This window comes from Chionomys nivalis, chromosome X (genome assembly GCF_950005125.1).
Source record: "Chionomys nivalis chromosome X, mChiNiv1.1, whole genome shotgun sequence".
NCBI lineage: Eukaryota > Metazoa > Chordata > Mammalia > Rodentia > Cricetidae > Chionomys > Chionomys nivalis.
Genome location: NC_080112.1, coordinates 4200758 through 4226983, shown reverse-complemented (window position 1 = coordinate 4226983; position 26226 = coordinate 4200758). Strand labels below are relative to the sequence as shown.

Below are 26226 nucleotides of genomic sequence, written 5' to 3'. Positions count from 1 at the left end.
CAGTCACTCAAAGTTCTGTAACATTGGGGCACCCATCTTTAGCCTACAGGCCCGTAAGTATCCAGCAGACTTTTCAGTGAAGCAGGAAATTTGAAGATCTGTTCTGCCTATATTGGTAGTTTGTCACATTTTTTTTTATGTCCTGCAGAATGTCTGGCAGACTCTTTCATGAAGCAGGAAGCCTAAAGGACCATCCCATCTTTTGGAAAGTTTAGCAGTCACTTTTCTGTGGGTCCTTCATATCCAGTTCATACAGCATTACCATCAATTAGTTCAGGAAAGAGCAGTTCCTTACCCAAATGGCTAATCTTGCCACAATGACAGCAAACTCCATAAGGAGTTTCTTCAGTGTCCATCATCCTCTTAAGTAATTGTTGCTGCCAGAAGTAGACATGTCTCATTGTCAAGAAAAGCCTAAGTTCTCAAAACATTTTAAATGCCGTATTCTGTACATCTTTGAAATATTGGAAGAATGTCTATCCATCTGAAATATATCTCTATACATCTAGAAAACCTATCATGATTACAAGTTTGACTGTTATAAATGACTACCTATTAATCTGCAATTTTTAATTATACATTACATTTTTAAATGAGTTTAAAATTAACCAATGGTAATAAAGCATATTTATAGCATACAGAGGGGATTCCCAGAATCACAAGTATTAGGAACTATGTTAGTGAACTATTACTTTTGGAAACCATGTAGTTTTATAAACACACCAACCAAAAGCATATTTTAAGCAGGTGAATTATTAAGATATATTGTTCTCTAGTGAAATTATGCTTTCCAACTTGGCAAGAATTGTATTTTTTATTCTTCCTGTCTAATTTTCATTTCTCTCAATATATCATCCCCATAAATGAATTATAAAACAATTAATTGTGGTCTCTAACTATATTGTAGTATCCTGAATGGGACTCTAGAAACAATAGGGCCATTAGGTTAAGAACTAAGGAAATGTGGGGCAGGAGAGATGGTTAAGTGAATAAGAGCATAGACTGCCCTTCCAGAGGACCTGAGTTTGATTCCCATCACCTATGATGACTCACAACTTTCTGTAAATCCAGTTGCAGGGGAATCTGATGTCCTCTTCTGACCTCTGCATGTGCAGGTAAACACATTATACAAAGATATACAGGCAAGCAAAATACCCATACATATAAAGTAAATAAATATTTTTTTAAAAATAATCCTAAGGAAATGTGAATAAAGAATGGACTTTTAAAACAGTAAACTTAAAGATAAATTTCTTAGTAAGTAATATTGTATCAATATAGGTTTCTTAGTTGTGGAAAATATCCCTTGAAATGATGCTAAGAAGGGAAACTGGGTTAGGTATCTTGGAACCTTCTGCAGTACCTTCACAGCTTTCCTGTGTTGCTGAAATTTAAAATATATTTTTAAATAGCACAGTTTTAATGCAGATCATTATGGTAGAACCTGTGAAGGAAAAAAAGAGCCCTTAAGAAGGTGGCTAGATGGTTGAAGAAGTTAAGTATAAAAGGAAACATCGTATTCTAAGATACTGTGTTTTCAGTTCAGAGTAGGCCTTTATAGCAAAGTCAGCTGAAAAAACAGGCTTGCCCTAGTCCTTCCAGAAAGCAGAGTGATGGGGGAATCTATTTTAAAGAATACAGCTGAGGTGAGCACTCAGAAACTGCTGTAGGTGAGTCCAAGTTGACAAGAATGGTTTAATGTTTTAATTTATTTGCAAGGGTTTTTTTTTAAAAAAATAATAAAGTTTCTAAAACTAAGAAATAGTTTTGAGTGAGATTGGTCTAGCAAAGGATCTGGGAGAAGCCAGACAGCCAGGGCCTTGACTGTCAAATACTGGGAAGAATTCTCAGGGTTTGGGTAACAGTTTGGCAATGCAGTGAACTGTTCTAAGGGTTGATTATGTAATTGATACAAGAGAAAAGAATGTGAAGTTAGAAAAAGAAGATTCAAAATAGTAGTGTCAATGCAAGGATACAAAGGCTACTAAAAGACAAGATATAAGTTGCTTCTTATGCAGAGCCTGTGGTGTGTTGTGGTTAAGTAGATGTAAGAGCTTCAGAAATGAAGGACTGCCACAAGGAGGGTACATCCACCTGCCTGAAAAAAATCATGCTTCCATTTTCAGTTGAGGGGCAGTCCTGACTAGTCTTAAGAGAAACCCCATGCTTTGGAGGTAGTGGCATGCCATCCTCTGGTGCAGTCTGTCAAGTGGAACTCAAGGTAAAGACTTGGAACTGACATGTGAGCTTGGGAGTCAGTGGTTGAGTGCTAAACTTAGGCTGAGCCCCTTATCAAGTATGCTGAGAGGTGCTTCATATCAAGGGATGATCAGAAGACTTGGAATGGAGCCCCAGTCAAGTTTGAAATCGGCAGAGAAGAAAAGTGAGATTCCGTGAAATCATTCCCAAAGAGAGATATCAAGAGCTCCAAAGATGTTAGAATGTCTAGAAAAAGCACAAGAGGGTATACATCTATGGGAGGCTGGCAATGTCATGGAGGTGAGAGTTGGAAATTACAGTGATGATATAAATTATTTTTGCACCTCTAGATAAGGGCTGGAAAGACATATCAGTGACTAGAGTACTTGACACACAAGTGTGAGGACTGGAATTTTGATCCTCAGAACCTATATAAATGCCAAAGTGGGTGTGGCAACCTACCTGCCTGTAACTCTCGTTCTCTGAAAGGTGAAAAAGGAACTCTTCAAAACAGGCTAGCTAGCCAGATTAGCCATGTTGATGAGCTCTGGGATAGATTGAAAGCCCCTGCCTCAATGAATAAAAAAGAATAATTGGGGGAGGCCCCCAATGTCAACCTTTTGACCTACACAAACACCTGAACACACACACACACACACACACACACACGAGGCACACACGCATGCATGTCAGCCAAAAATAAAAAGCTCGATAAAAGAGAAAGGAGTGGAGAGTTGTGTGATTATAAGAAAGGCTTTCAAGTCATAGGATGCATAAGCCTGCTTTCAGAAAACTTGGGTGTTTTATTAAGAAAAAAACACAATTCTGAAAGTTTAGTATATTGTAATCTTTATATTAGTGAAAAGCCGCTGAAAATAATCTGCCTGTAGACGAAGAGTTATATCTATATAATGAAATGCTGTGCAGTCATGAAGTAAATCATGTATGGTGGTTGCTAATAACATTAGGAAATGCTCCAAAGCCCAATTAAAGAATTCAGCAGAATATAGAAGGATGTCTCCCAACTTTTGCTTTCTTCATTCTTTCAGCAAAGTAAAAACATTTTCTTAATTAAAATATTTTTTAGAGAAATAGGGGAAGGCGGGAGGGAGGAGAAAGAGGGAGGAGGGGCAAGAGGGAGAGAAAATGAATGGATGCATTCAGACCTGTATTAGAGACCTTAAGAAGGTGGGGGAAAGCTCCTATCCTACAGCAGAAAGAAGAAAGAAAGGCTGGTTGAAAGTCCAAATGGTTCATTGTCTTGGGTGTCTGGGGAAGTCATGAAGCAAGGCTGTGTGGGAAAGATGATGTATAGAAGTTAGGACGATATGGAATGTAGAAAATAGGGAAGATCACTATCAGACTATCATTTTGTCCCTAATGAGAGGGATTCAAAACTAGTAACAGAAATTATTACTGTTCTTCACATGAGCAGTGTAGCAGTGAGAAGCCTGAGGAGCCCATGTGGGCATGTGTAAGAGCATCTACCCCAGAGTTTCTCACACAGCAGATACAACCTAGCAGGTTAGGGCAGTAGAGCAGGTGCTACTGAACTTAGTCTTGCAGATTAGGTGCGACACTTGGGCTGTATTTCCTCTCTGAGGGCTGAGGAAAATCTATTCTTGTATCTTCTCAACTTCTCATGACCACTTACAGCCAGAACTACTGGCCAGACCCTGCAGCTTTCTCTCTCACACAAGAGTGCCCAATTATTTGTTCTCGGTGATTTCGTTTTGAAAACCAGATTTTGTTTTATTAGATAATTGCAGTTACTCCAAGTCAGAGTGATTTTGGAATTTCATAATTAGAAAACATCTAGTATTTTCTAAAATAATTGTCTTTTTATTGTAAGTGAGAAGCACATCTTGGGGGAGAGCTGCCCTCTACAGTGTGCTGGAACCCCAACTTCATTAAGTTGCGCTCTAGTAATCTAAAATGTTAGCCTTGCTTCTCAGCAGCACTTTCTGCAGAAGTACCTCAAGTTAAAACTGCAAACAGGATTGCAGGGAGTCATTTCAGGGACACTCACTTCTGCACTGGTGCTTTTGAGGGTCTGTCATCCTTTGGTCCCCTAACTTTTTTCTTGTTCGCTTTTCTCTCATGAGTTCATGTAAAAATACTAAGCTTTTATCTTTTCTGTTTGTCAGTATCTTTTCTGTTTGTCAGATGGTTCACATGAGCGAGCTTGTCCTTAAATACATTTCAGTGAATTTTTTCTCTGTCTTTGAGTTAGTTAAAGTGACCATAGTACATTCAAAGCATGGTGTTAGAATTTGAGGTGCTCCATGGTATAAACCTTAGAAAATCAGCTCAAGGGTCAACAAGATGGCTCAGCAGCTAAAATGCATGCCATTCAAGCCTGGCGACCAGAGTCAGTCCCCAAAATACATATACAGGTAGAAGGAGATAACAGGCTCTACATAGTTGTCCTATGACCACACTACATGAATGAAGTCATATAGAAATATGCACAGGATAGTATGTTTTTAAAATCAGCTCAGAGTTAAGCACTTGGGAAGATACAAGCCTCAAATAATACTGGAAGGAATGTGGGGTTGTATAGCTATTTTTCTTAAAATTTGTTTCTTTAAATAGGCATATTTTTTCCCTTGAGCATACATGTGCCATATGGCCCTGTGATTTCATTTATAGATGTTTATGTAAGAAGAAAGAAAATGGTATGTCCATGTCCAATCAAAAACTGAGAATGCAAAAGTCCACAATAGCATGGTTTGTAGTATACAGATGCTAGAAACTACCAGATTTCTTTCAGCTGAAGAATGGACAATTAGCTATTCATTCTATAGAATATCACTTGTTCATGCAAAGGATTGGAGCACTGAAAAGAATCTCAGAGCATCTGAATGTGATCTCTACACACAGCACAGAGAGCTCCCCAGGATCCTGTAGTTCCTGATGTTCTGGTTTGTGATGCTCATTGACCTTTGAAATCAGGACTTGAGCTAGAGTGAAGATGGATAGTGCTTTGACATTGCTCCCTGCTGCCCTCTGCTACTTACTTGCATATTTTTCTCTGCAGCTTGTTCTAACAGGAGCCATTCAAGTTGCAGACAAAGTTTCTTCAGGGAAGAGCTCAGTGCTTGTGCACTGCAGTGACGGATGGGACAGGACTGCTCAGTTGACATCCCTGGCCATGCTGATGCTGGACAGTTTCTACAGGACTATTGAAGGCTTTGAAATATTGGTACAGAAAGAGTGGATAAGTTTTGGACATAAATTTGCATCTGTAAGTAAACACTAAAGCTGTCCTTTTAAATCAGCTGGGATTTTAAGAACTGTTTTTGTACTGTTTCTTAAGGTCTGACATGAAAGTCTAAGGAGTGGCCAAGCAAGGTGACATTTACCTTTAATCGCAGCATTGAGGAAGTTGAAAGATCTCGTTGAGTTCAAGGGCATCCAGGACTATATAGCAAGTTCTAAGAGAGCCAGGGTTACATATGCCTTGTCTCAAAAAAAATCTGAGGAATAAAATTGAAAACTACTTGACAGTTTGAAAGCTATGACACCTTGGGCTAATGGAAGACGTTTTAGGGTTAATCCATCATGGCTGTTTCTAGTTAGAACAAAAGTAATGAAGTCTGCAAAGAAATGTATAAACTGAAACTTGGGCGGCTTAGACGGATAGGAAGGTTGTAAGTGCCTGCCAAGGCTACCCAGTGAGTGCCAGGCGGGAATACCGTTACTTCCATGCCTAGGCTTCCCCGTGAGTTCCTGCCAAGGCTACTCAGTAAGTTCTAGGAATAGGCTACTAAGTTGATTTCTAGGCCTCAGCTACCCAACGAATTTCAGCCATGGCGATTCATCGAGTTCCAGGCCTAGGCTGCTCAGTTATTTCTAGCCAAGGTTACCCAATGAATTCCAGGCCTAGGCTACTAAGTGAGTTGCAGGTCTGGGCTACCCAATGAGTTCTAGCCATGGCTATCCAGTGAGTTCCAGGCCTGTTATCAAGTGAGTTCCAACTGAGGCTTCTCAGTGAAAATCCTTGTCCAGGCTACCCAGTGTATTCCAGCAGAGGGTACCCAGTGATTTCCCGCCAAGGCTATCCAGTGTGTTCCATGCCTTTGCTGCCCAGTGAGATCTCTCCAGGTCTCCCCAGTGAGTTCCAGTCAGTGCTACCCAGTGAGCTACAGCCAATGCTCCCCACTGAGTTCTAGACCTAGGCTACATAGTGAGTTCCAGTCAAGGCTACCCAGTGAGTTCTAGCCAGGGCTACACAGTGTGTTCCAGGCCAAGGCTGCCCAGTGAGTTTCAGCCAATACTACCCGGTGATTTCTAGGCCTAGACTACCCAGTGAGTCTCAGCCTAGGCTAAGTTATCCAATGAATTCCAGGCAAGTTACCCAGTAAGTTCCAAGCCTGTGTTACCTAATATGTTTCAGCCAAGTTTACCCTGTGAGTTTCAAGCCTAGGTTACCCAGTGTGTTCCAGGCAGGTGTAGACTATAAAGCAAGAATTGTCTCAGAAAAGAAAAACTAAAGAAATGTTTAAATTAAAATTTCATAAAAGAAGGAAGCTAGGATGACAATTAATTGTCCCTGGACTAATGGCAGCTTTTTACTTGAGGCTTTTTGTTATTCGCTGATGCACATTTTTTAATCAAGGAAACCCATTGCAATTCATATTCTTAGGTCTCATTTCCAGGTACCCTTTGAATGAGCATCTTTTTAGATTTATTTGTTTTCTGTCGGGGGAGGTGTTTGGGCCACATGATTTTTTGTGCACCACATAGATGCAGTGTTCTTGAAAGCCAGAAGAGGGCAGCAGATTCCGGAGTACTGGGGTTAAACTGGTTGTTAGCCCTGCTGAGTGCTAGGAAGTGAGTCTGAGTGGTCTGCAAGAGCAGCCAGTGCTCCTAACTACTGAACCATCTCTCCTTGACCCAGCTCCATGCTGCTTCTCAGAGGGTGCATATATAATACTAATAGAAATGCTGTTTGATCTGTTCTGTCCTTCATCCAAAGCTCACAAATGGATTGAGTAACATTTTCAAGTGGAATTGGTTACTGTTTAATAAAGATGTTGTGATGGGTTTGTGTTGGTTGTAGCAGAGGAAGGCATTTTAATTATAATAACTGTATTTGGGGCATGATTTCCAACCTTGGATCGTCCAGACTTCTAGAACATCCAGTCACCTACACCTGCAGCTGTCTGGGACTTGTACAACATTCCAATCATATGAAATAATTGTAACAGTTATATAGGTTGATGGTGCTGTGCTAGTTTTCATTGTTTTATGTGTATTTGCATTGTGCTAGCATGTGTATAAATGCACATGACTGTGTGGGTGTATATACATGCGTGTTCACACACTTATGGAGGTCAGAGGTCAGCCTCAGGTGTCACTCCTCAGGAGTTAGCCTTCTTTTTTATTAAGTAGGGTCTATCTCAGGGACATAGAACTTTTTGCTTGAGCTAGGTTGACTGACCAGTGAGCCCCAAGGATCCTCCTGTCTCTACTGTCCAGCCATACCAGTTGCTTTGATTGGTTGTGTGGTTGGTTGGTGGTTGGTTGGTTGGTTGGTTGGTCAGTCGGTTGGTTGATTTTGCCATGAATAGTGGAGATTAAACTCAGGTCCTTGTGCTTGCACAACTAGCTCTTAATTGACTAAATTCCTCTTCCAGCCCCTCACTGAATTGTCATTATTCAGATGGTGAAATGGCTCAGGTGCTTCCCATCAGGCCTAATGACATGAGTTCAGTCCTGGGGACTCACTTTCTAGAAGGACAGAGTGAACCCTTGAAAGTTGATCTCTGACTTCCATGCACATGTAGGAGTTGTGCACACACATACACCAAACACACAAGTAAATGTAATCTTTAAAATTGCCATTATGAAATCATCTGTTGTTTCTCCATATTTCCATGGCAACACACAGAGTTTACTGTCTGATGAGCTTGGCATTTGGAAGTCAAGTTGCTGAGTTGCATTGTGGCATTTTGTAAGTTATATACTTTCTCTGTTTTGTACCTGTGAATTAAATCATCTTCATCAATTCATTCCAGAGAATAGGTCATGGTGATAAAAATCATGCTGATGCTGACCGATCTCCTATTTTCCTCCAGTTTATTGACTGTGTGTGGCAGATGTCAAAACAGGTAAGAATATGTGGAATGAATATACTCTCAATGTTTAAATAGTGTATTATAACATCTGAAGTTTGCCTACAAAATAATGCAGGGCAGAAATAAAGATGAAACAGGCCTGGCTATGAACGAATCGTGATTGAATCCCAGCAATGGAGACATAGGAATACATTTTTTAATTACTACCACTATGTATGTTTGTAATACTCCACATAAAATTTATAAAATTAAATTTTCACTGGATTACCTATTCTAATGGAAGGTCAGCAGGACTGACAGTGCCCTGGCATTTCTGTGCCTGCTAACCCGTAATACTTTATACACTGTACTTTTGGCCATTTTTTCCTTTTTCTTCCTTGAATTGATACATATTAAAGTGCATTACTCTTATATGAAGTGCAAGAGAAAAAGGAAAAAGAAAAATCCTCTGCTATGTGTGCAAATGGCAGTCTCTGCTGGCCTTCCCAGAGTTCTGCAGTGTGGCAACATTTACTCACTCTTCCTACCCATCTGTGCTTCTTCTCTTCCCATAGTGTATAAATGTATTTGTGTGTTTCTTTTAATTCAAAGTGAACAATATTACACCATAAATTCTTACTTTGATACTCTGGTTTGGTAGAAACCATGCATTTTTTCTTCCTTGAAAGAACAGACTATTTTTCACGTTCTGCTTGTTTGTTTGTTGTTATCTAGTTCCCCACAGCTTTTGAGTTCAATGAACGCTTTTTGATTACAATCTTGGATCATCTGTATAGCTGTCGATTTGGTACTTTCTTATTTAACTGTGAATCGGCTCGAGAAAAACAGGTGAGCAAAACACTAATGGTTTTTGTGAAGGCTTTACAAAGTGACTCTAGGAAGAACATGAAAGACTGGCGCTTCCCTGAGGAGTAGGGGTGATTTTAAAGTATACAAGTTTTCCCTGTGGGGCTGCAGGGAAAGTAATGTAAAGGGAAATTTAAAATTTATTCTTTGAGAATTTCAGGTAACACATTTTGATACTATTCTTTCCAGTCCTCCAGATCCTTCCAGTTCTTACACCCTCCCTTACCCATCTCTCTTGATAGTCCGTCTCTCTTCAAAATGAAGGAGGGAGGGATGGGGGGAGGAAGAGAGGGAAAAAAAAGGCCACTAAAAACATGGGACCCTGGGTCACAGTCCATTGATGAAAACTGATGTTTACCTTTTCCAACAGATATCATTTTAAAATACCTTCTTGGTGAGGGGTGGCAATTTGTGTACACTTCTTCTTTCTGGGCTTTTGTCTGACTTGAAGTTGTGCAGTTGTCCATGGCGTCACAGTCTCTTGGAGTTCATATGTATCTGGAACTTGCTGTTTCACGGAAGTCATTCACCAACACTGTTCCTTATAGACATCCACGTCCTCTTCTGCATAGACTCCTGAGCTTGGAATGGGGGATTTGATAAAAACATCCGATTTGGGGCCAAATACTATAAAATCTCTCCTTTTATATACTTTGTGCATTTATGAGTCTCTGTGTTAATTACCGTCTACAGCAAGAAGCAGCTTCTCTGGTATGAGCTGAGTGCTCACTGATCTTTAGATTTAGCAATGTGTCATAAGACATCATTTTATTGTTATATTTATTTAGGAGACTAAGAGTAGTAGGTTTTTCCCTGGGCCCATGACCTATGTATGCTTAGGTTCTTGGCCTCATTAAAAATTACAGTTATGGGTTAGAACTCTTGGAGTGGATCCTAAGTCCAGTTAAAAAGTGGAAGGGGGGCTGGAGAGATGGCTCAGAGGTTAAGAGCACTGCCTGCTCTTCCAAAGGTCCTGAATTCAATTCCCAGCAACCACATGGTGGCTCACAACCATCTGTAATGGGGTCTGGTGCCGTCTTCTGGCCTGCAGGCATACACACAGACAGACTATTGTATACATAATAAATAAACAAATATTTTTTAAAAACCTTTAAAAAAAGTGGAAGGGCATGAACCTAAAAAAATAGGAAAAAGGAGAAAATTACAGGAAAAAATTAGAAGGAGAAAAGCCAATAGATATATAACAAATATTGTAGATTAAGAAAGCCAAATCTGAAAGCGGCAGCAGAGAAGCCAAGCACCAGCTCACTCTGTATTGCAGAAGACCTAGCTGGGCCCAGGGCTGAACCCTGCCGGCATATTATCTGGGACAAAGTGAGGAGTAACATGAAGAAAACCTGGTTGGAATAAGCTACCCCTCTCTCCTCCATCCCTCTATGGAGGTTAAGGACCCTGGCAGAGGTTCCCTCTGAGGAAAAAGTAACAGTCGTGACTTGCTCCAAGTGTTCTAGAACCAGGTACTTATTCTGTATCTCTCTGGGAGATAAAGAACTCTCATAAACTAGTAAGGGAATGGAAAACAGTGCATCTTAAAAAGGGAAATGTAAGCTAGGTAGTGGTGGCACACACCTTTAATCCTGGAACTAGCTCTTGTAGACCAGACAGGCCTTGAACTCACTGAGATCCGCCTCCCTCTGCTTCATGAGTGCTGGGATTAAAGGCTTGTGCCACCACCTCCCAGCTACATCTTATTTTTTAATCATCTGCCCATGTACATTTAAGGTGATTTCAGATCCGATTCTTTGGTTTTTGTGAGTAGTGTTTCTGTAATAGGAATGAATGCACTTATCTCTTCTACATACCAACTTGATTTCTTTGTTCCTTTTTTGTGCTACTTGGGTTTGAATACAAGACCACTAAGGCCTATAACCAGACTATTTTAATAATATTTTACCTTTATTTAAGAAAAAGTATTTAGTGTAATGTGTGAGTGCAGGCACATGGATGCCATATCCCGAGTACAGAGCACAGAGAACAACTCTGTGGAGTTGATTCTTTCCTTCAAACTTTACATTGCCTTTAGGGATCTGTGCTGGATAGTTTTATCTCAGCTTGACACAAATTAGAGTCATCAGAGAGGCGGGAACCCCATTTGAAAAAAAAAAAACACTTCTATGTAGACAAGCCTGTAGGGCATTTTCTTAAATATTGATTGATGTAGGAGGGCCCAGGCCATGGTGGATGGTGCCATCCTTGGGCTGATGGTCCTGGGTTCTATAAGAAAGCAGGCTGAGCAAGCTGTTGAAGGAGGCTGCTTGTTCATCCTGGCTGCCCAGAACTGAAACAATCACACAGAAACTGTATTATTTAAATCACCGCTTGGCCCATTAGCTCTAGCTTCATATTGGCTAATTCTTACATCTTAATTTAACCCATTTCTAGTAATACGTGTAAACCAGGTGGTGGTGGCACACACCTTTAATCCCAGGCAGATCTCTCTTGAGTTTGAGGCCAGCCTGGTCTACAAGAGCTAGTTCCCAGTCAGCCTCCAAAGCTACAGAGAAACCCTGTCTCGAAAAATCAGAAAAGAGAAAAGAAAAGAAAGAAAGAAGTGTAAATTTAGCATACAACCCAAAAATTTCACTTCTGGGTTGTATTTTTAAAAGAACTGGAGGTGGGAGAGCTAGGCGTGGTAGCTCAAGCCCATAATCCCAGCAGTTGAGAGGTTAACATAGAAGGACCACAAGTTTCAGGCCAGTTGAGTTCCATACTGAGTTCCAAAGTAGGCTGGCCTACATATTAAGACCCTGTTGCCACCCAAAATAAAAATGCAATCACATCAATGTGTAGCCTAAAATTAAATTCAGGATATGGGTATAAGGCATATATAAAATATAATTGAATTTTATGTTTTGACTGGATTCTATCTTTAAGATATCTCATTATGCATATGCAAATATTCCAAAATCAGAACAAAATTCATAAAGCCAAAGCATTTCTGGTCCCAAGAATTTGGTTTTTTGTTGTTTGATTGCTTACTTGCTTGCTTGGTTGGTTTTGGTTTTTCAAGGCAGGGCTTCTCTGTGTAGCTTTGGAGCCTGTCCTGGAATAAGCCTGTAGGGCATTTTCTTAAATATTGCTTGATGAGGGAGGGCCCAGCCCTTTGTGGGTGGTGCCATCCTTGGGCTGGTGGTCCTGGGTTCTATAAGAAAGCAGGCTGAGCAAGCTATGGAGAACAAACCCTAAAGTAAGTAGGGAGTAAGTAAGCAGCACCCCTCCATGGCTTCTGCATCAGCTCCCGCCTCCAGGTTCTTGCCCTGTTTGACTTCCTGTCCTAACTTCCCTCGGTGATGGACAATGTAAAGTGTAAGCCAGGTAAATACAGTCACCAAAATACATGCAGACACACACACAGATACCCAAACACACACAAGTTGCTTTGGTCATGCTATTTCATCACAGCAATAGAAACTCTGACTAAGACAGGATTGAACTCAGGTCACCAGGATTTCAAGGTAAGCACTTTTACTCACCCACTAGGTCATCTCTCTACCCCTTATTTAAGAAAAATGAGACAAGGTCTCACCAAGTCACCAGACCAGCCTTGATCTTGCTTTGTAGCTCAGATAGTCTTTTAATTTATGATCCTCCTACCTCAGTCTCCATAGTAGCTGGGATCACAGGCCTGATACACCAGGCCTGGCTTTGATTTCTTTTAGATATACAACCAGTAGTAGCAGGCTTTCTGGATCACAGAGTGGTTCTGTTTTTAATTTCCTGAAGAATCTTCATACTGTCTTCCATGAAGCTTGAGCCAACTTGTGTTTTGAATTGATTTATCTGGTACTTGTCTTCTTATCTCCCAAGTGCATGTCTTTATTGCTACTGCATAGCTATCCAGTTGCAGGTGTTAACTACTGGCATGGTCACAATGTCTTCCTTTCCCCTATTCCTGCCTCACAGACAAATTTTTTTTCTGCCACACATCTCCAATCCATAGCACGGCTCTGATTAGCTCAGCATTTCGCAGTTGGATTCTGATGACTAAGCACCTGCTGTTTGCAGCTGCGCTCTCAGCCTCTGTCCTGTGATTGCTTTCCTTTTCCTGCAGGCATTGATTTTCTCTTGCTTTCACAACTGTCTGTTTACTAACTCAACTCCAAATTCTCCTTACTGTATCACATACCCCTGAAGAATCTTAAGCACATCAGATGACCCCAATGTCTCCGTCACAGAACCTTCAATCTACACCAGTTGTTCCTTTACCTTGCTGGAACTGTCACTCTTGGAATACTGTGCAGCCTTACTTTCTTTTCCTGGGGTGCATTATTTTGGTCACTTCCACAGGAAGGTGCATTTGGGGAAGTGGTTCATTTTTTAAACGTGAGTTTGTGTATGCAGGTGCAAATGCACACATATAATTGCATGCAGGTCAACCACTAATCTAGGTGTCATCCTAAGAAATGCTCTCCAACTCTTTAAAGCGGGGTCTCTCGTTGCCCTAGAGCTTACCAGTGGGCTAGAATGGCCAGTTAGATCTCGGCATCCTTCAGTCTCCACATGCACAGTGCTGGATTATTTGTATACCCCATTTGCTTAGGGCTTTATGTGGATTCTGGGGATTGAACTAGGGCCCTCATGCTTGCAAGGTAAGCTATACTGATGGAGCTAACTCCCCAGACCACAAAGTAGCTCATTCTTGAAGCTGTGTAAGTCTGTGAGGATCTTTGCTTTCCTTTCATAGATAGGTGGCAGTCTGATAGCTGCAGAAAGCTAGCTTGAAGCACTTTCCGTAAAACTTTTCTATGCAATATTGTCACAGAAGAATCCCAAGTTGCCTTGATTTCTGTTTCTTTGCAAATACAGTATGAGTATCTACCTCATATTTCAAATTTTTGGGCCAGGTGATGGTGTCACACACCTTTAATCCCAGCACTCAGGAGGCAGAGGCAGTAGATCTCTGTGAGTTCGAGGCCAGCCTGGTCTACAAAGCAAGTTCCAGGATAGGTTCCAAAGCTACACAGAGAAGCCCTGCCTTGAAAAACCAAAACCAACCAAGCAAGCAAGTAAGCAATCAAACAACAAAAAACCAAATTCTTGGGACCAGAAATGCTTTGGCTTTATGAATTTTGTTCTGATTTTGGAATATTTGCATATGCATAATGAGATATCTTAAAGATAGAATCCAGTCAAAACATAAAATTCAATTATATTTTATATATGCCTTATACCCATATCCTGAATTTAATTTTAGGCTACACATTGATGTGATTGCATTTTTATTTTGGGTGGCAACGGGGTCTTAATATGTAGGCCAGCCTACTTTGGAACTCAGTATGGTGTCGGAGCCCATGTGGGTCCAACATAGATTCCCTAACCCGGCTGAAACGGAGTCGTGAGGAATAAAACCGACACAGCTTACAAGGTCATCTTGGAAAAGGCCAGAATGACTCTTTATTCTCGGAACATCTTATATCTACATCCAGTGGGGAACTCAACTGGCCTGAAACTTGTGGTCCTTCTATGTTAACCTCTCAACTGCTGGGATTATGGGCTTGAGCTACCACGCCTAGCTCTCCCACCTCCAGTTCTTTTAAAAATACAACCCAGAAGTGAAATTTTTGGGTTGTATGCTAAATTTACACTTCTTTCTTTCTTTTCTTTTCTCTTTTCTGATTTTTCGAGACAGGGTTTCTCTGTAGCTTTGGAGGCTGACTGGGAACTAGCTCTTGTAGACCAGGCTGGCCTCAAACTCAAGAGAGATCTGCCTGGGATTAAAGGTGTGTGCCACCACCACCTGGTTTACACGTATTACTAGAAATGGGTTAAATTAAGATGTAAGAATCAGCCAATAAGAAGCTAGAGCTAATGGGCCAAGCGGTGATTTAAATAATACAGTTTCTGTGTGATTGTTTCAGTTCTGGGCAGCCAGGATGAACAAGCAGCCTCCTTCAACAGCTTGCTCAGCCTGCTTTCTTATAGAACCCAGGACCATCAGCCCAAGGATGGCACCATCCACCATGGCCTGGGCCCTCCTACATCAATCAATATTTAAGAAAATGCCCTACAGGCTTGTCTACATAGAAGTGTTTTTTTTTTTTTTCAAATGGGGTTCCCGCCTCTCTGATGACTCTAATTTGTGTCAAGCTGAGATAAAACTATCCAGCACAGATCCCTAAAGGCAATGTAAAGTTTGAAGGAAAGAATCAACTCCACAGAGTTGTTCTCTGTGCTCTGTACTCGGGATATGGCATCCATGTGCCTGCACTCACACATTACACTAAATACTTTTTCTTAAATAAAGGTAAAATATTATTAAAATAGTCTGGTTATAGGCCTTAGTGGTCTTGTATTCAAACCCAAGTAGCACAAAAAAGGAACAAAGAAATCAAGTTGGTATGTAGAAGAGATAAGTGCATTCATTCCTATTACAGAAACACTACTCACAAAAGCCAAGAGTCGGATCTGAAATCACCTTAAATGCACATGGGCAGATGATTAAAAAATAAGATGTAGCCGGGAGGTGGTGGCACAAGCCTTTAATCCCAGCACTCATGAAGCAGAGGGAGGCGGATCTCAGTGAGTTCAAGGCCTGCCTGGTCTACAAGAGCTAATTCCAGGACAGCTAGGGCTGTTGTACACAGAGAAACCCTTTCTTGAAAAAAAGAAAAAGAGAGCTAAACACTGGCTCTCAGCTAGGCAGTTATCTATGCAAATATCAGTAGTGGATGCAAACACTCAGCTGATTTTTTTTTTCTATTCTGGAGGATAATGAAAATGTGCCCTGGGTTGCCACAGGCTGCAGGATGGTTTGCGAGTGTGTTTACCTTTCTGCTTTCTCTCTCTATAGAAAGTTACAGAAAGAACAGTTTCTGTATGGTCGCTAATTAACAGCAATAAAGACAAATTCAAAAATCCCTTCTATACAAAAGAAATCAATCGAGTTTTATATCCAGTTGCCAGTATGCGCCACTTGGAACTGTGGGTGAATTACTACATTCGATGGAATCCCAGAATCAAGCAACAAGTAAGTGAAAAGAGAGCTTCGCTGGACTGAATGGCTCTACCCCAGCTAAAATGATGCTATTTACTGTGCTGGTGGTTTGTTAGCAATCTAAGAACAAACATAATAAAGAAAACACTTGCTTTTAAACTAACCGTAATTTAAAATTGTTGTGAATTACTAAACCATGAATTTTGAAGTTAAACTTATATTTCTCTGCTCAAATGAATACTGTAATTTCTTTAACCATAATGTAAGCCATTTTAAAACTCTAGAAAGTTTCTAAGTTTTCCTAGCTAAGGGTCTCTCCTAATCACCTGAAATTCTTACACATTATTAGAAGACTCTGTGCATAATTCCCCAACATCTTGTGCACTGAATATCTCTATATCTAAAAGAAAGATACCAATACACCAATGGTTAGTAAATTTAGATAGTTACTTATCAGTTCACATGGAAGCAGATTTTTCAAGTGAAAAACTTCACATTTAAATAAAGACATTTCAAAAGGGGAAAAACAGGAAAGGGGTAGAGATGGATAGAAAAGGAAGGAGAAGTAGGGAAGAGAGAGGAAAAGGGGGAAAGGGAGGGGGAGATAAGGAAAGAGACAGGAAGGAAGGAGGGAAGAGAAAGAAAGAGGAAGGGAGAAAAGGGAAGGGGAGGGGGGATGAATGGAAAGGGAAGGTAAAGAGAGGAGAGGGAGGAGAAAATAAATACATACATAGATACATACATACATGTATGTTACCAAAGGTTTCTATTCAGCCAGGTTCCGCAGCCATTTAGTCCCAAAGAAACATACAGAGGCTTACATTAATTCTAAACTGATTAGCCTATTAGCCCTGGCTTCTTATTAACTCTTATAGCTTACATTAACCTATAATTCTTGTCTGTATTAGCTATGTGGCTTGGTACCTTTTATCAGCAAGGCAGTCTCATCTTGCTTCCTCTGCATCTGGGTGATAACTGCAGACTCAACATTTCCTCTTCCCAGAATTCTCCTGTTCTGGTTGCCCTGCCTATACTTCTGCCTGGTCTCCCCTCCTATATACTTCCTGCCTGGCTACTGGCCAATTAGCATTATATTAAAGCAATACAAGTGACAAATCTTTACAGGGTAGAAGACCACTATCCCACAGCACATATATACATACATTCATTTTCATGGGTTTTCCCTTTTCACAACTTTACCCTAAACCAGAAGAAAATGCATCCTATTTAATAAGGCTCAGAAGAAAAGTGCCTCTACTCCCAGCTTTGTTCTGAGTCTTCTAGTGTTTGTGGTGGCTCTTGGTAGACTTTTGCATATTGTGCTGTGGCATAGGGCATTGACTACCTGCACAGTGCAGCCTTGCCAGAGCCTCAGCTGTAATCCCATTAGTAGTGGGCTGGGGTGGCAAAGCAGAGAGCTTCATTCTTGATGTCACTGGCTTCTCCACACTTGCTCTGGCTGGACACCATCCTGTACCTCACACTCACTGGAGAATTACTCATTTCAACCTGGCACCCTCACTGTGAAGTCTCTATTGCCCGAGTGAAAGGCTTTTGTAATGAGGCCCTGTTAGAAGTATGTATTCTTTTTGGAAAGTGACAGGTGCCAGAGCTTGAGAATATTTGACTATGTAGTTTGGAATTTGAGCAGTACTTTGAGGGAATATCCTGAATATCCAGTAGTTCTGGCATTTAGAATGTCAGGTAGCAAGTGATGACCATTACAGACCACATGTTTATTTTACAATTAAAACTATAAGACGGGCATGGTGGCTCATATCTGTCATCCAGCACTTTAAAGGCAGAGACAGGCAGATCTCTGCAAGTTTGACTCCAGCCTAGACTACATGATGTGCTTAGGTCAGCCAGGACTAGACAATGAGACTCTGTCTCTAAATAAATAAACAAACAGAGCACATGTACACACATGCGCGCACACATGCACACACGTACAATTACCTCTCCATTTGTACTTGTAGGAATTTGTGAAGTACAAGGAATTTTGGCTAATTCAATTCTGACTATAAAAGTTAACAATGATTATGTGACAAGCCATTTGGTTTGGTACCTTTTGATTGGTATTATTTCATTTTGCTGATGAGGCAAGTTTGAGGTGATGTCATCAGAACATTCTATAAAGTACCCCCACCCCATATTCTCCAAGGGTTTAACAAAATGGAACTTGGACAAACAAGAATGTTCATTCTTTGAGGGAACTTTTTCTTTCAGACGTTAATTTCCTGTATATCATGGTCTACTGGCATCTGTTCAGAAGCATTACCTTCCCTGTGTAGTTGTTTCTGACTTATAATATTCCTACACAAATTGATGTCCCTGGGCACTTAATATTTTCTTCTGCAAAATACTGAGTATCCCTGTGTGGCCTGAACTGGGAGAATACAGGGATTAGGAACAGGTAATCTTTGCCCACAAGACTCCCCAGGATGGCAAGGGCACATAAGCTGGTGCTTGCAGTGCCCTCAGATGAAGCTGACAATAGAAATGTGAATTAAGTATGTGAGATCTTTAGAGATCTGCTTGTGTAGAACTAATCACATAGGACTTTCTAAATTCTATAATTTAAAACTGAAAGAATGTACTTAACCACTTAAAAGTTAAGTGATTATTCATTTGTGGGACCTAGAAAGCATTCACTAATGGCCTCCTACAGTATTCACAACACAATTATATACTACCCATGTTGAAAGAGAAAAGAATATACAGCCCCTCCCCATAATGAGCTCTTAACCTTGATGAAGGCCAGCGTAGCCTGTTCTTAAAGTCAGTCCTTGCTGTGACATAAAACTCAGTAACTGAAAGTTAAGAACAGGCCCAGTGACATATAAACCATCTGACATGTATGGTATTTAAGTCATTTCTAGTAGAAGAGTTAAAAGGCTTATGAATGTGAAAATCATTTGACTGTGAAAATGCTTCTTTGATAAGTATCCTATTCTGTGTATGTTGTGCTGAGTTTGGTGCACACTCATTTCTAAGTGAGAAGATCAGGTATAACATTTGAAGTCATTGAACTTTAGACTTCACTGCTTGCTTGTCTTTACATACTCTCAGAAATGGACTCCTCTGCTAATATTCTTTAACTGTTTTGTGCATCTATAGGTTAATAACTTCTGTGTATTTTATATTCATTACTTCACTGATCTTTTTCATTTGTAATCTTTCATTAATATCTTATTGCTAATAGTTTAGAAAACTCATTATAGTTATACATTCATGCCACTGTAAAAATGATTTTGTCACATCTGATTTATTTTTCTTGTCTAAGCATATGTGCTGATTCTAGTTGTCAAACTGACTCTAAAATTTAATATTCATAGGAAAGATTTTTTTAGATAACCAAAACTGGGAAGATATCAAGGAAGAACTTGCCCTCCTATATGTCAAGAATTATATGACCCAGACCTGTATAAGATTGTGCTTGTCCTAATCCTGTAGTGGGGGCACTCATATACCCACCTCCCCTGTGGATTTATAGGCAGTCTACAGTAGCTAGAGGACAGTGGCTCATGAGTCCTTACCTCCTGCCCCCGAGAATTTATAAACACTTAACAGCTAAGAGAAGAGGCTCATGAGCTCCACCCCTCCCTAAGAAGTAATAGATAGTAAACAGTAGCTAAGAGGAGGCACTCTTGAGGCTCTGTCCCCCTGAAAAGTAATAAACCTTTAACGGTATCTAAGGGGAGGGACTCATAAGATTCTCCCCCTCCTAAGGATTTATAAGCACTTAACGGTAGCTAGGGAGGAGTAACCTATGAGGCCCTCCCCCCTTCCCCACCCCTGTGATGTTATCCACAGTTAATGGTTGCGGGAAGATATTTTTTCCTGTCTATCAACCACTGACAAGGTCCCCATGTTTCTATAAGCAACCCTAATTAAATTCATTGGGTCACCATGGAAAAAAAGGCATTAAAGTAGGAAATGATGACTAGTTAGGAAGAGAAAAGTAATCAGCAGGGGTGGGGAACAAACAGTAGGATCAAAATATATGTATAAAAATGTTATGATGAAACTATTTTATATAATTAGTGCATGATAACATATAAAAACAAAAGTTGATATGACCTAGGAACAGATCAGCATGGCTGTAGAGATTTGGCATAATAAGAAGATGGCATTATTTAGTAAATAATGGCAGGATACAAAATTAAATGTCACACGTCCAAAAAGAACACCTAAGGGTCCCTTCCAACTCCTCTTCCTGCTGTCATCTTCATTCCAGTTACCCTATCAGGAAACCTAAAGTCATCTTTGAGGCTTTTCTCTCTCTCACTGCACGGTCAGTGTGCCAAGAGAACCCATTTGGATGTCAAAATATATAGGTCAGAGGAAGGAGGACTGGAGAGGTAATTCAGTAATTAAGAATACTTGTTGATATCTTCCAGCGAACCTGGGTTCAATCCCCAGCACCTACACGGCAGCTCACAGCTTTCTGTATTTCGAGTCCTAGGGTATGCGAAGCCCTTTTCTGACCTCTTTGTGGGCATCAGACTTGCACATTGTGCATATACATACATGCAGACAAAACACCCATACCACACACACACAAACACACGCGTGCACACTCACTACAGAGTACAAGCAGTTTTCAGTATGCTTCCGCCATCACTTGAGGGTGAGCTGTGTGATAGCGGTGCACTTCTAGATGAACTCCTGGGCCACCCTTGCTTGCTCTGAATCTGTCCTCAGCATGACAACCAAAGCAGTCCTTGTAAAGTTGACGTCTAAGGACAACATTTCTCCATACTGGCTAGGAAGGTACTCACCTCATTCAGACTCAAGGATCAAGTCTTTATAGTGGCTTCTGGGTATTTTGGGGGACCCTGTACCTCTATTCTTTTTCCTGTCTCAAAAATCCTTTGTAAAACAGTTCTTTAGCCACATTGGCCTCTGTTCTTCCTTTATCCCTCTCAAGCCTTTCCCCTAAACTCATTCCCTTCTTTAGTGTCTCACTCCCAAATTAGACAGCCAGTAACACCATACCTGTCCACTCTTCTATCTTGTTCTGCTCTCTAGTATCCATCATCTTCTAACAGTTGATAACTTCACGGATTGTTGTTTATTGTTGGCCTGTCTCCCCCTGCTGGAAGATATAGACCATGAAATCAGGCTTTCTTGCTGACTGAACACAACCGAGCACAGAAAGCTAAGCAAAGGCTAGTACTATGCAGCACAGAGTGGGTATTAGCTGCTGCGCCAAGCATGCTTGCCCTAACAGTACATAGGCTTCTTTGAAAACAGTACTTGGTACAAGCAGGGTGAAGAGGGCACTTTGGTAAAGCTGTGGACCCTGAGCAATACTGTTGAAAGTAGCAGTCCCCGTAGAAATATGGGGGCAGACACATGTGGAGCTGTATTCAACTGATTCATTCTTTGGAATCCCGCATTAGGTTGAATTACAGTACTCCTTTCTACTTCAAAGGATATGTACATAGATACATGTACATATATACATATATATACATATTTACATATATACTTACGCACTACAAATGTGATTGTAGTAGTCATTTTTCTTGTTGCTGTGACAAAAATACCTGGCACAACAACACAGGTTCAACAGTTTGCGAATACAATCCATCATGGCAGAACAGGCATGGTGGCAGGACCATGGGACCTGGCAGGAACTTAAGGTCACAGTGGGCCCACAGTCAGAAAACAGAGAAGGATAAATACTGACGCTCAGTCTCTTTCTCCTTATGATTCAGTCTGGTTTCCCAGACTGCTGCCACTCTCATTCAGGGTGAGTCCTTCCTCCCCAGTTAAAGCTCTCTATAGAGTCTCCATCAAGACATACTGTGTGTCTTCTAGGTGATTCCTAATCCAGTCAAGCTGACATGAAGATCAATCATTGCAGTTACCTTATTTGAATAATAAGCATTTGCAGTTGTAATTTACATTGGCCCTGGATTCACCAATTGGCATTTTCCTACCTAAATCAGAGGTGACGGAGATTTGCAGCGCAGGCGCAGAGGAGAGGAAAAGGCCATGTAAAGGCAGATAGAGAGTATATTTTCATAGGTGGCATCAGAAACAGGATTAGAACCAGGAAGGATTCTCTCCTAGTGCCTCTAGAGAGTGTGTGGCCCTGATGACACTTGGCCAGCAGAGGGTGGGTAACTTTTTGTTTTAAGTCACCAAAGTTTGTGTTCGCTTGTTAGGGCAGCCACAAGAAGCTAAGTAAGGCATGGTCTTACTCCTCAAGATTCAGGATTGCTGCTCAGGAATCCTGGTCGTATCACATGTCTGATGCTGGCAGGGCCCATTCTTCTCAGCTTTTGACAGAGGTGCTCACTGTAACAGCTTCGTTGGCAGTCACTGCTTGGTTAGACAGTTCAACACAGACTAATGCAGGGCAGTTCTGGAAGCTACTGTATGTGCTAAAGGAGGGCACTCTTACAGGCTTTAGCTTTTCTTTCTTCCTGTTTCATATGCTGCTCAAACTTTCTGGAAGTCACTTCTGATGGCCTTGGAACATGAGTCTCCTGCAGAGCTCTTCTCGCATACACCTTCATCTGGGTGATCATCACCTAAGCATACACCTTCACAGAGATTCATTGAGCTGGACGCTTTAAGATGTGTGCACTCTGGGATTTGTATCTCAGAATAAAGGGTTACAGAAATGAACATGCTGAGAAGGATCCCATTGTGCCTTTATGCCAACATCAGTGCCCTGTTGACTGCTGAAAGAATAACAGTGGCATGGACTCACGGTACCCTCCGAACAATGCTAGAAGAGCCTTGCTGGGCATTGCCTGTTTCTACAGAAGGGTTGATACAGGCACACACAGTTGACAGCTGGGAAGGGGCAAAGTGGGAATTGACCTCAGTCCAGAGGTTGTGAGCGCTGCTGCACTCAGCTGTGTGTTCATTCAGAGAGGAAGCTCGTGGGAAGATGGACTGGCAGAGCAGTGCAGACACAGACTTCCATGGCATACCACAGCCTAGCCCTCAAGTTGGCAGAAAGTCTTAAGTTCCCAATTCTTGGTGAAAATGTGGAGCAGGAGCCCCAGGCCATGGCCTCACATCAAGGATGATTTGGCAGCGTGTAGTGAAGTCAAAGAGATTGTACTCTACTCTTCATAGACTCCAAGCCTAGGAAGATCCATCAGCTATGCGCAAGAGTATATACGTAGGAAGACATTCAGTAAACCAGTGTATGTACCATTGAGGAGCCCTGGAAATTGCTGAGTGCCCTTAGCATGGGCATGGCTGTGTTCTGTAAGTAGGAGTCAGCAGTGACAGAATTTAGAAAGCACAACAGTGAGCCAAATACAGTTTGCTGAATACACAGTGCTATCAGTTACATAGATTTTTAAAAAAATATAAATTATTACTGTAATGTTTTTCTGGATACACATCTCTAGGAAAAGTGTCACAGGTCTACACAGACAGGAGCCTCATGCCAAATTATGAAGAACTGTCCTGCAGAATGAAAGAGGACAGTGGGTCTAGGGATGGACAACATAGAAATCTGCAACTGTGTCTGATAAATGCTTAGAGGTGGCCATGCAAGTGTGAAGAAGTGTGCGCTGTATTCCTTAGTGGTGAAAAGCTAACTGTGTGTTTTAGGACTCTATGTGTCCATGGTGCAGTCTGTATGTCAGTTCTTAGTAAAGAGGGGTTAATATGAAGGCGGTGAGCAGATGGCATGGCTGGCATCAAATATAACATGTATATGATTCTTTGTAGCAGCCAAACCCAGTGGAGCAGCGTTACATGGAGCTCTTGGCCTTACGTGATGATTATATCAAGAAACTTGAGGAATTGCAGCTCGCCAACTCCGCCAAGCTTTCTGACCCCCCTGCTTCACCTTCCAGTCCTTCACAGATGATGCCCCATGTGCAGACTCACTTCTGAGGGAATCACTGGCACTATACTTGAGTTCTGGATAAGTGAAATAGTTGACTTTCATTTTGAGCATGTGTACAAAGTAGATTTCAAATATCTGCCTCCATTTAGAAGTTGAATTAATATCTTAGACTCTTGAGTATGTGCCTTCTGTAATACATATTATAAGAACTCTATGGTGTCTGTGTGGCAATCAGAAGAAATGAGTCGAGAGGGGGTTCTGGAAAATCCTCACTATTTTTTACAAAGCACTTTTGCGAAGATAAAATTTAATTTACATCTATATAAATGCTACATATGCAGTATATATTTTGTGAACTTAATTGAAACATTATTTTAAATCCAAGGGGGAACTGTGTTTGTAAAATGGATTTTCCTCCAGCTGCTTACAACAGTTGCTTTGGATTATCTAAAATGAATCCAAATGGGAAAGATGGGCAGTACTGCCAAAAGCCAAATTGCACTCTGCTTCCTCGGCAGATTCGACGAGCAAGGCGTTGAAGTAATTGCCAATTTTTATACCACCGTAAGTGGTAATGTAAGAAAAAAGATGAGCGTTTCATCATTTTGAAATTTTGAAAACAAAAGGTTCTCCCATCATTTTTTCAAGAGAAGCATATTTTTATATTTTAAAAGTGATGTGGTTTGATTTTTCTCCTTAATTTTGCAAGCTCTGCTTTCTAAATTCCCCCAGGAGCTTGTCTGACACTGAGTCATACTCAGGTGGAGGCCAACCCCATAAATAGCACTGTGTGAGGATGTCAGCTGCCTTCTGCTGCTTAGGTGAATATTTTCACAAACACACCTCTAGTCAGTGCAGCTTATCTGCCAAAATGTAGGCTTTACCATCTTGGATGGAAGAGCTATGGCTAGAGCATCTTTTTTTTTTTAAATAATGCCCCAGGTGTACATTTTTTAGTGTATTCTTGAAAGTATTCTGTTTATATATCTCCGTTTAAATGGTGTTGGGTTTCTCTTCCATGTGCATGCATAAGAACTGGTTCTGCACATTATTACTTGAAGTACTGGGCAGTTTGCTTTTTCAGGTTTTTTTCATTTTGTTTTGTAGTATGAAATTTTAAGTGCACAGTTCTATCCAATATCTGAAATAATTCATTTAGTAAATATATTTGTAAAAGCTAAAGCTAGAGTTAAAGCATTTAATTAATGTTTTACCATGGTTTGTAAAGATTATTTATAGTTAAAATGGTTTTGTTTTGGCAAATTAAGAGAGATTAAATTTATCTTTGTAAATTATTTTATGTCATAACTTACCAGTCTACCAAATAAGACATCTCAAATATAGTAGTGTAATGTATGGATTTTATAAGTATAAAGTTTTTTATTAGGTATTCTTTTGCTTTTTGTAAACGCTGTAAATATTTCATAAATTAAAACGTGTCACTTCATAAAAAGAAAAAATGCTAATACTAATAGCTCAAAGGACTTTGTGAAATTTCATGGAAACATTTTCATGACAATGAATATTTAAGACCTGCTGTAATAAATATATTTAACTAAAACCTAACAGAATATTCAGGGATATAACTGTGTGTGTTAAGATGTGCATTGTGCCCATCTTTTTTGCTTATTTTCTTTTGCTGGATCTATTTCACATGCTTATTTTTTATCATAGTAGCAACATTTGCTTTCTTTTTCGGTTGTTTGACTTAAAGTCTCATATAGCTCAAGTTGGCCTCCAGCTTAACTGAGGCACCACAGCTGGCCTTGAACTCCTGATCCTCCTGCCTACATCTCACAGTCACACACTGTCACAACCAGCTTACTTCCATTTCTGGTTGATAAATGGCCAAATGAATTTACTATTGATGGGCACATCTGGAGACCTTAAGGAAAATGCACACTGATGCCAGTTCACCTCACACATACCTACACCTGGAACAGAGGATAGAAAACATCTCACCTTGACAAGGTAGTGGAAGTCGCTCTGTGAAAAAAATTAAAATGGAGTCTCCAGACTGTCCTAATGTAGCTGAGGATGACCTTTGAACTCTTGATCCTCCTGCCTCCACTTCCAAAACATTAGGATATGCTACTATGCCCAGTTTTTATTCAGTGTTGAGGCTGAAATTAGAGCTTCCTGTATTTAGAGACTCTACCAGCTAAGCCACATCCCTAGCAGCAAAGAATTTGCTGATGTATGTATGCATGAAGCCTAATCACTGAGGATGATTAAAGAAAACTGCCTATAAAAACTGCCTATAAAAACAAAGCTTCAAGTCCGTTTACATTTGCACCATAGTAAAATAAATA

At 40.6% G+C, this 26226-nt stretch overlaps 1 protein-coding gene across 3 annotated transcripts in view; it reads left to right on the top strand.

The window, feature by feature from the left end:
* Mtm1 (myotubularin 1) overlaps positions 1 to 25448 on the top strand; it is a 120403-nt gene extending 94955 nt beyond the window's left edge. For 2 of the 3 annotated variants that reach the window (XM_057760256.1, XM_057760258.1), the window contains 5 exons: positions 5240 to 5446; positions 8223 to 8315; positions 8997 to 9110; positions 15940 to 16116; positions 23794 to 25448. In XM_057760256.1, the coding sequence (XP_057616239.1) occupies positions 5240 to 5446; positions 8223 to 8315; positions 8997 to 9110; positions 15940 to 16116; positions 23794 to 23961 (759 nt within the window). In that variant the 3' untranslated portion in view covers positions 23962 to 25448. The remainder of the gene's footprint in view (positions 1 to 5239; positions 5447 to 8222; positions 8316 to 8996; positions 9111 to 15939; positions 16117 to 23793) is intronic. The other variant, XM_057760257.1, reaches the window with a different exon arrangement.
* Positions 25449 to 26226: the final 778 nt, after the last annotated feature.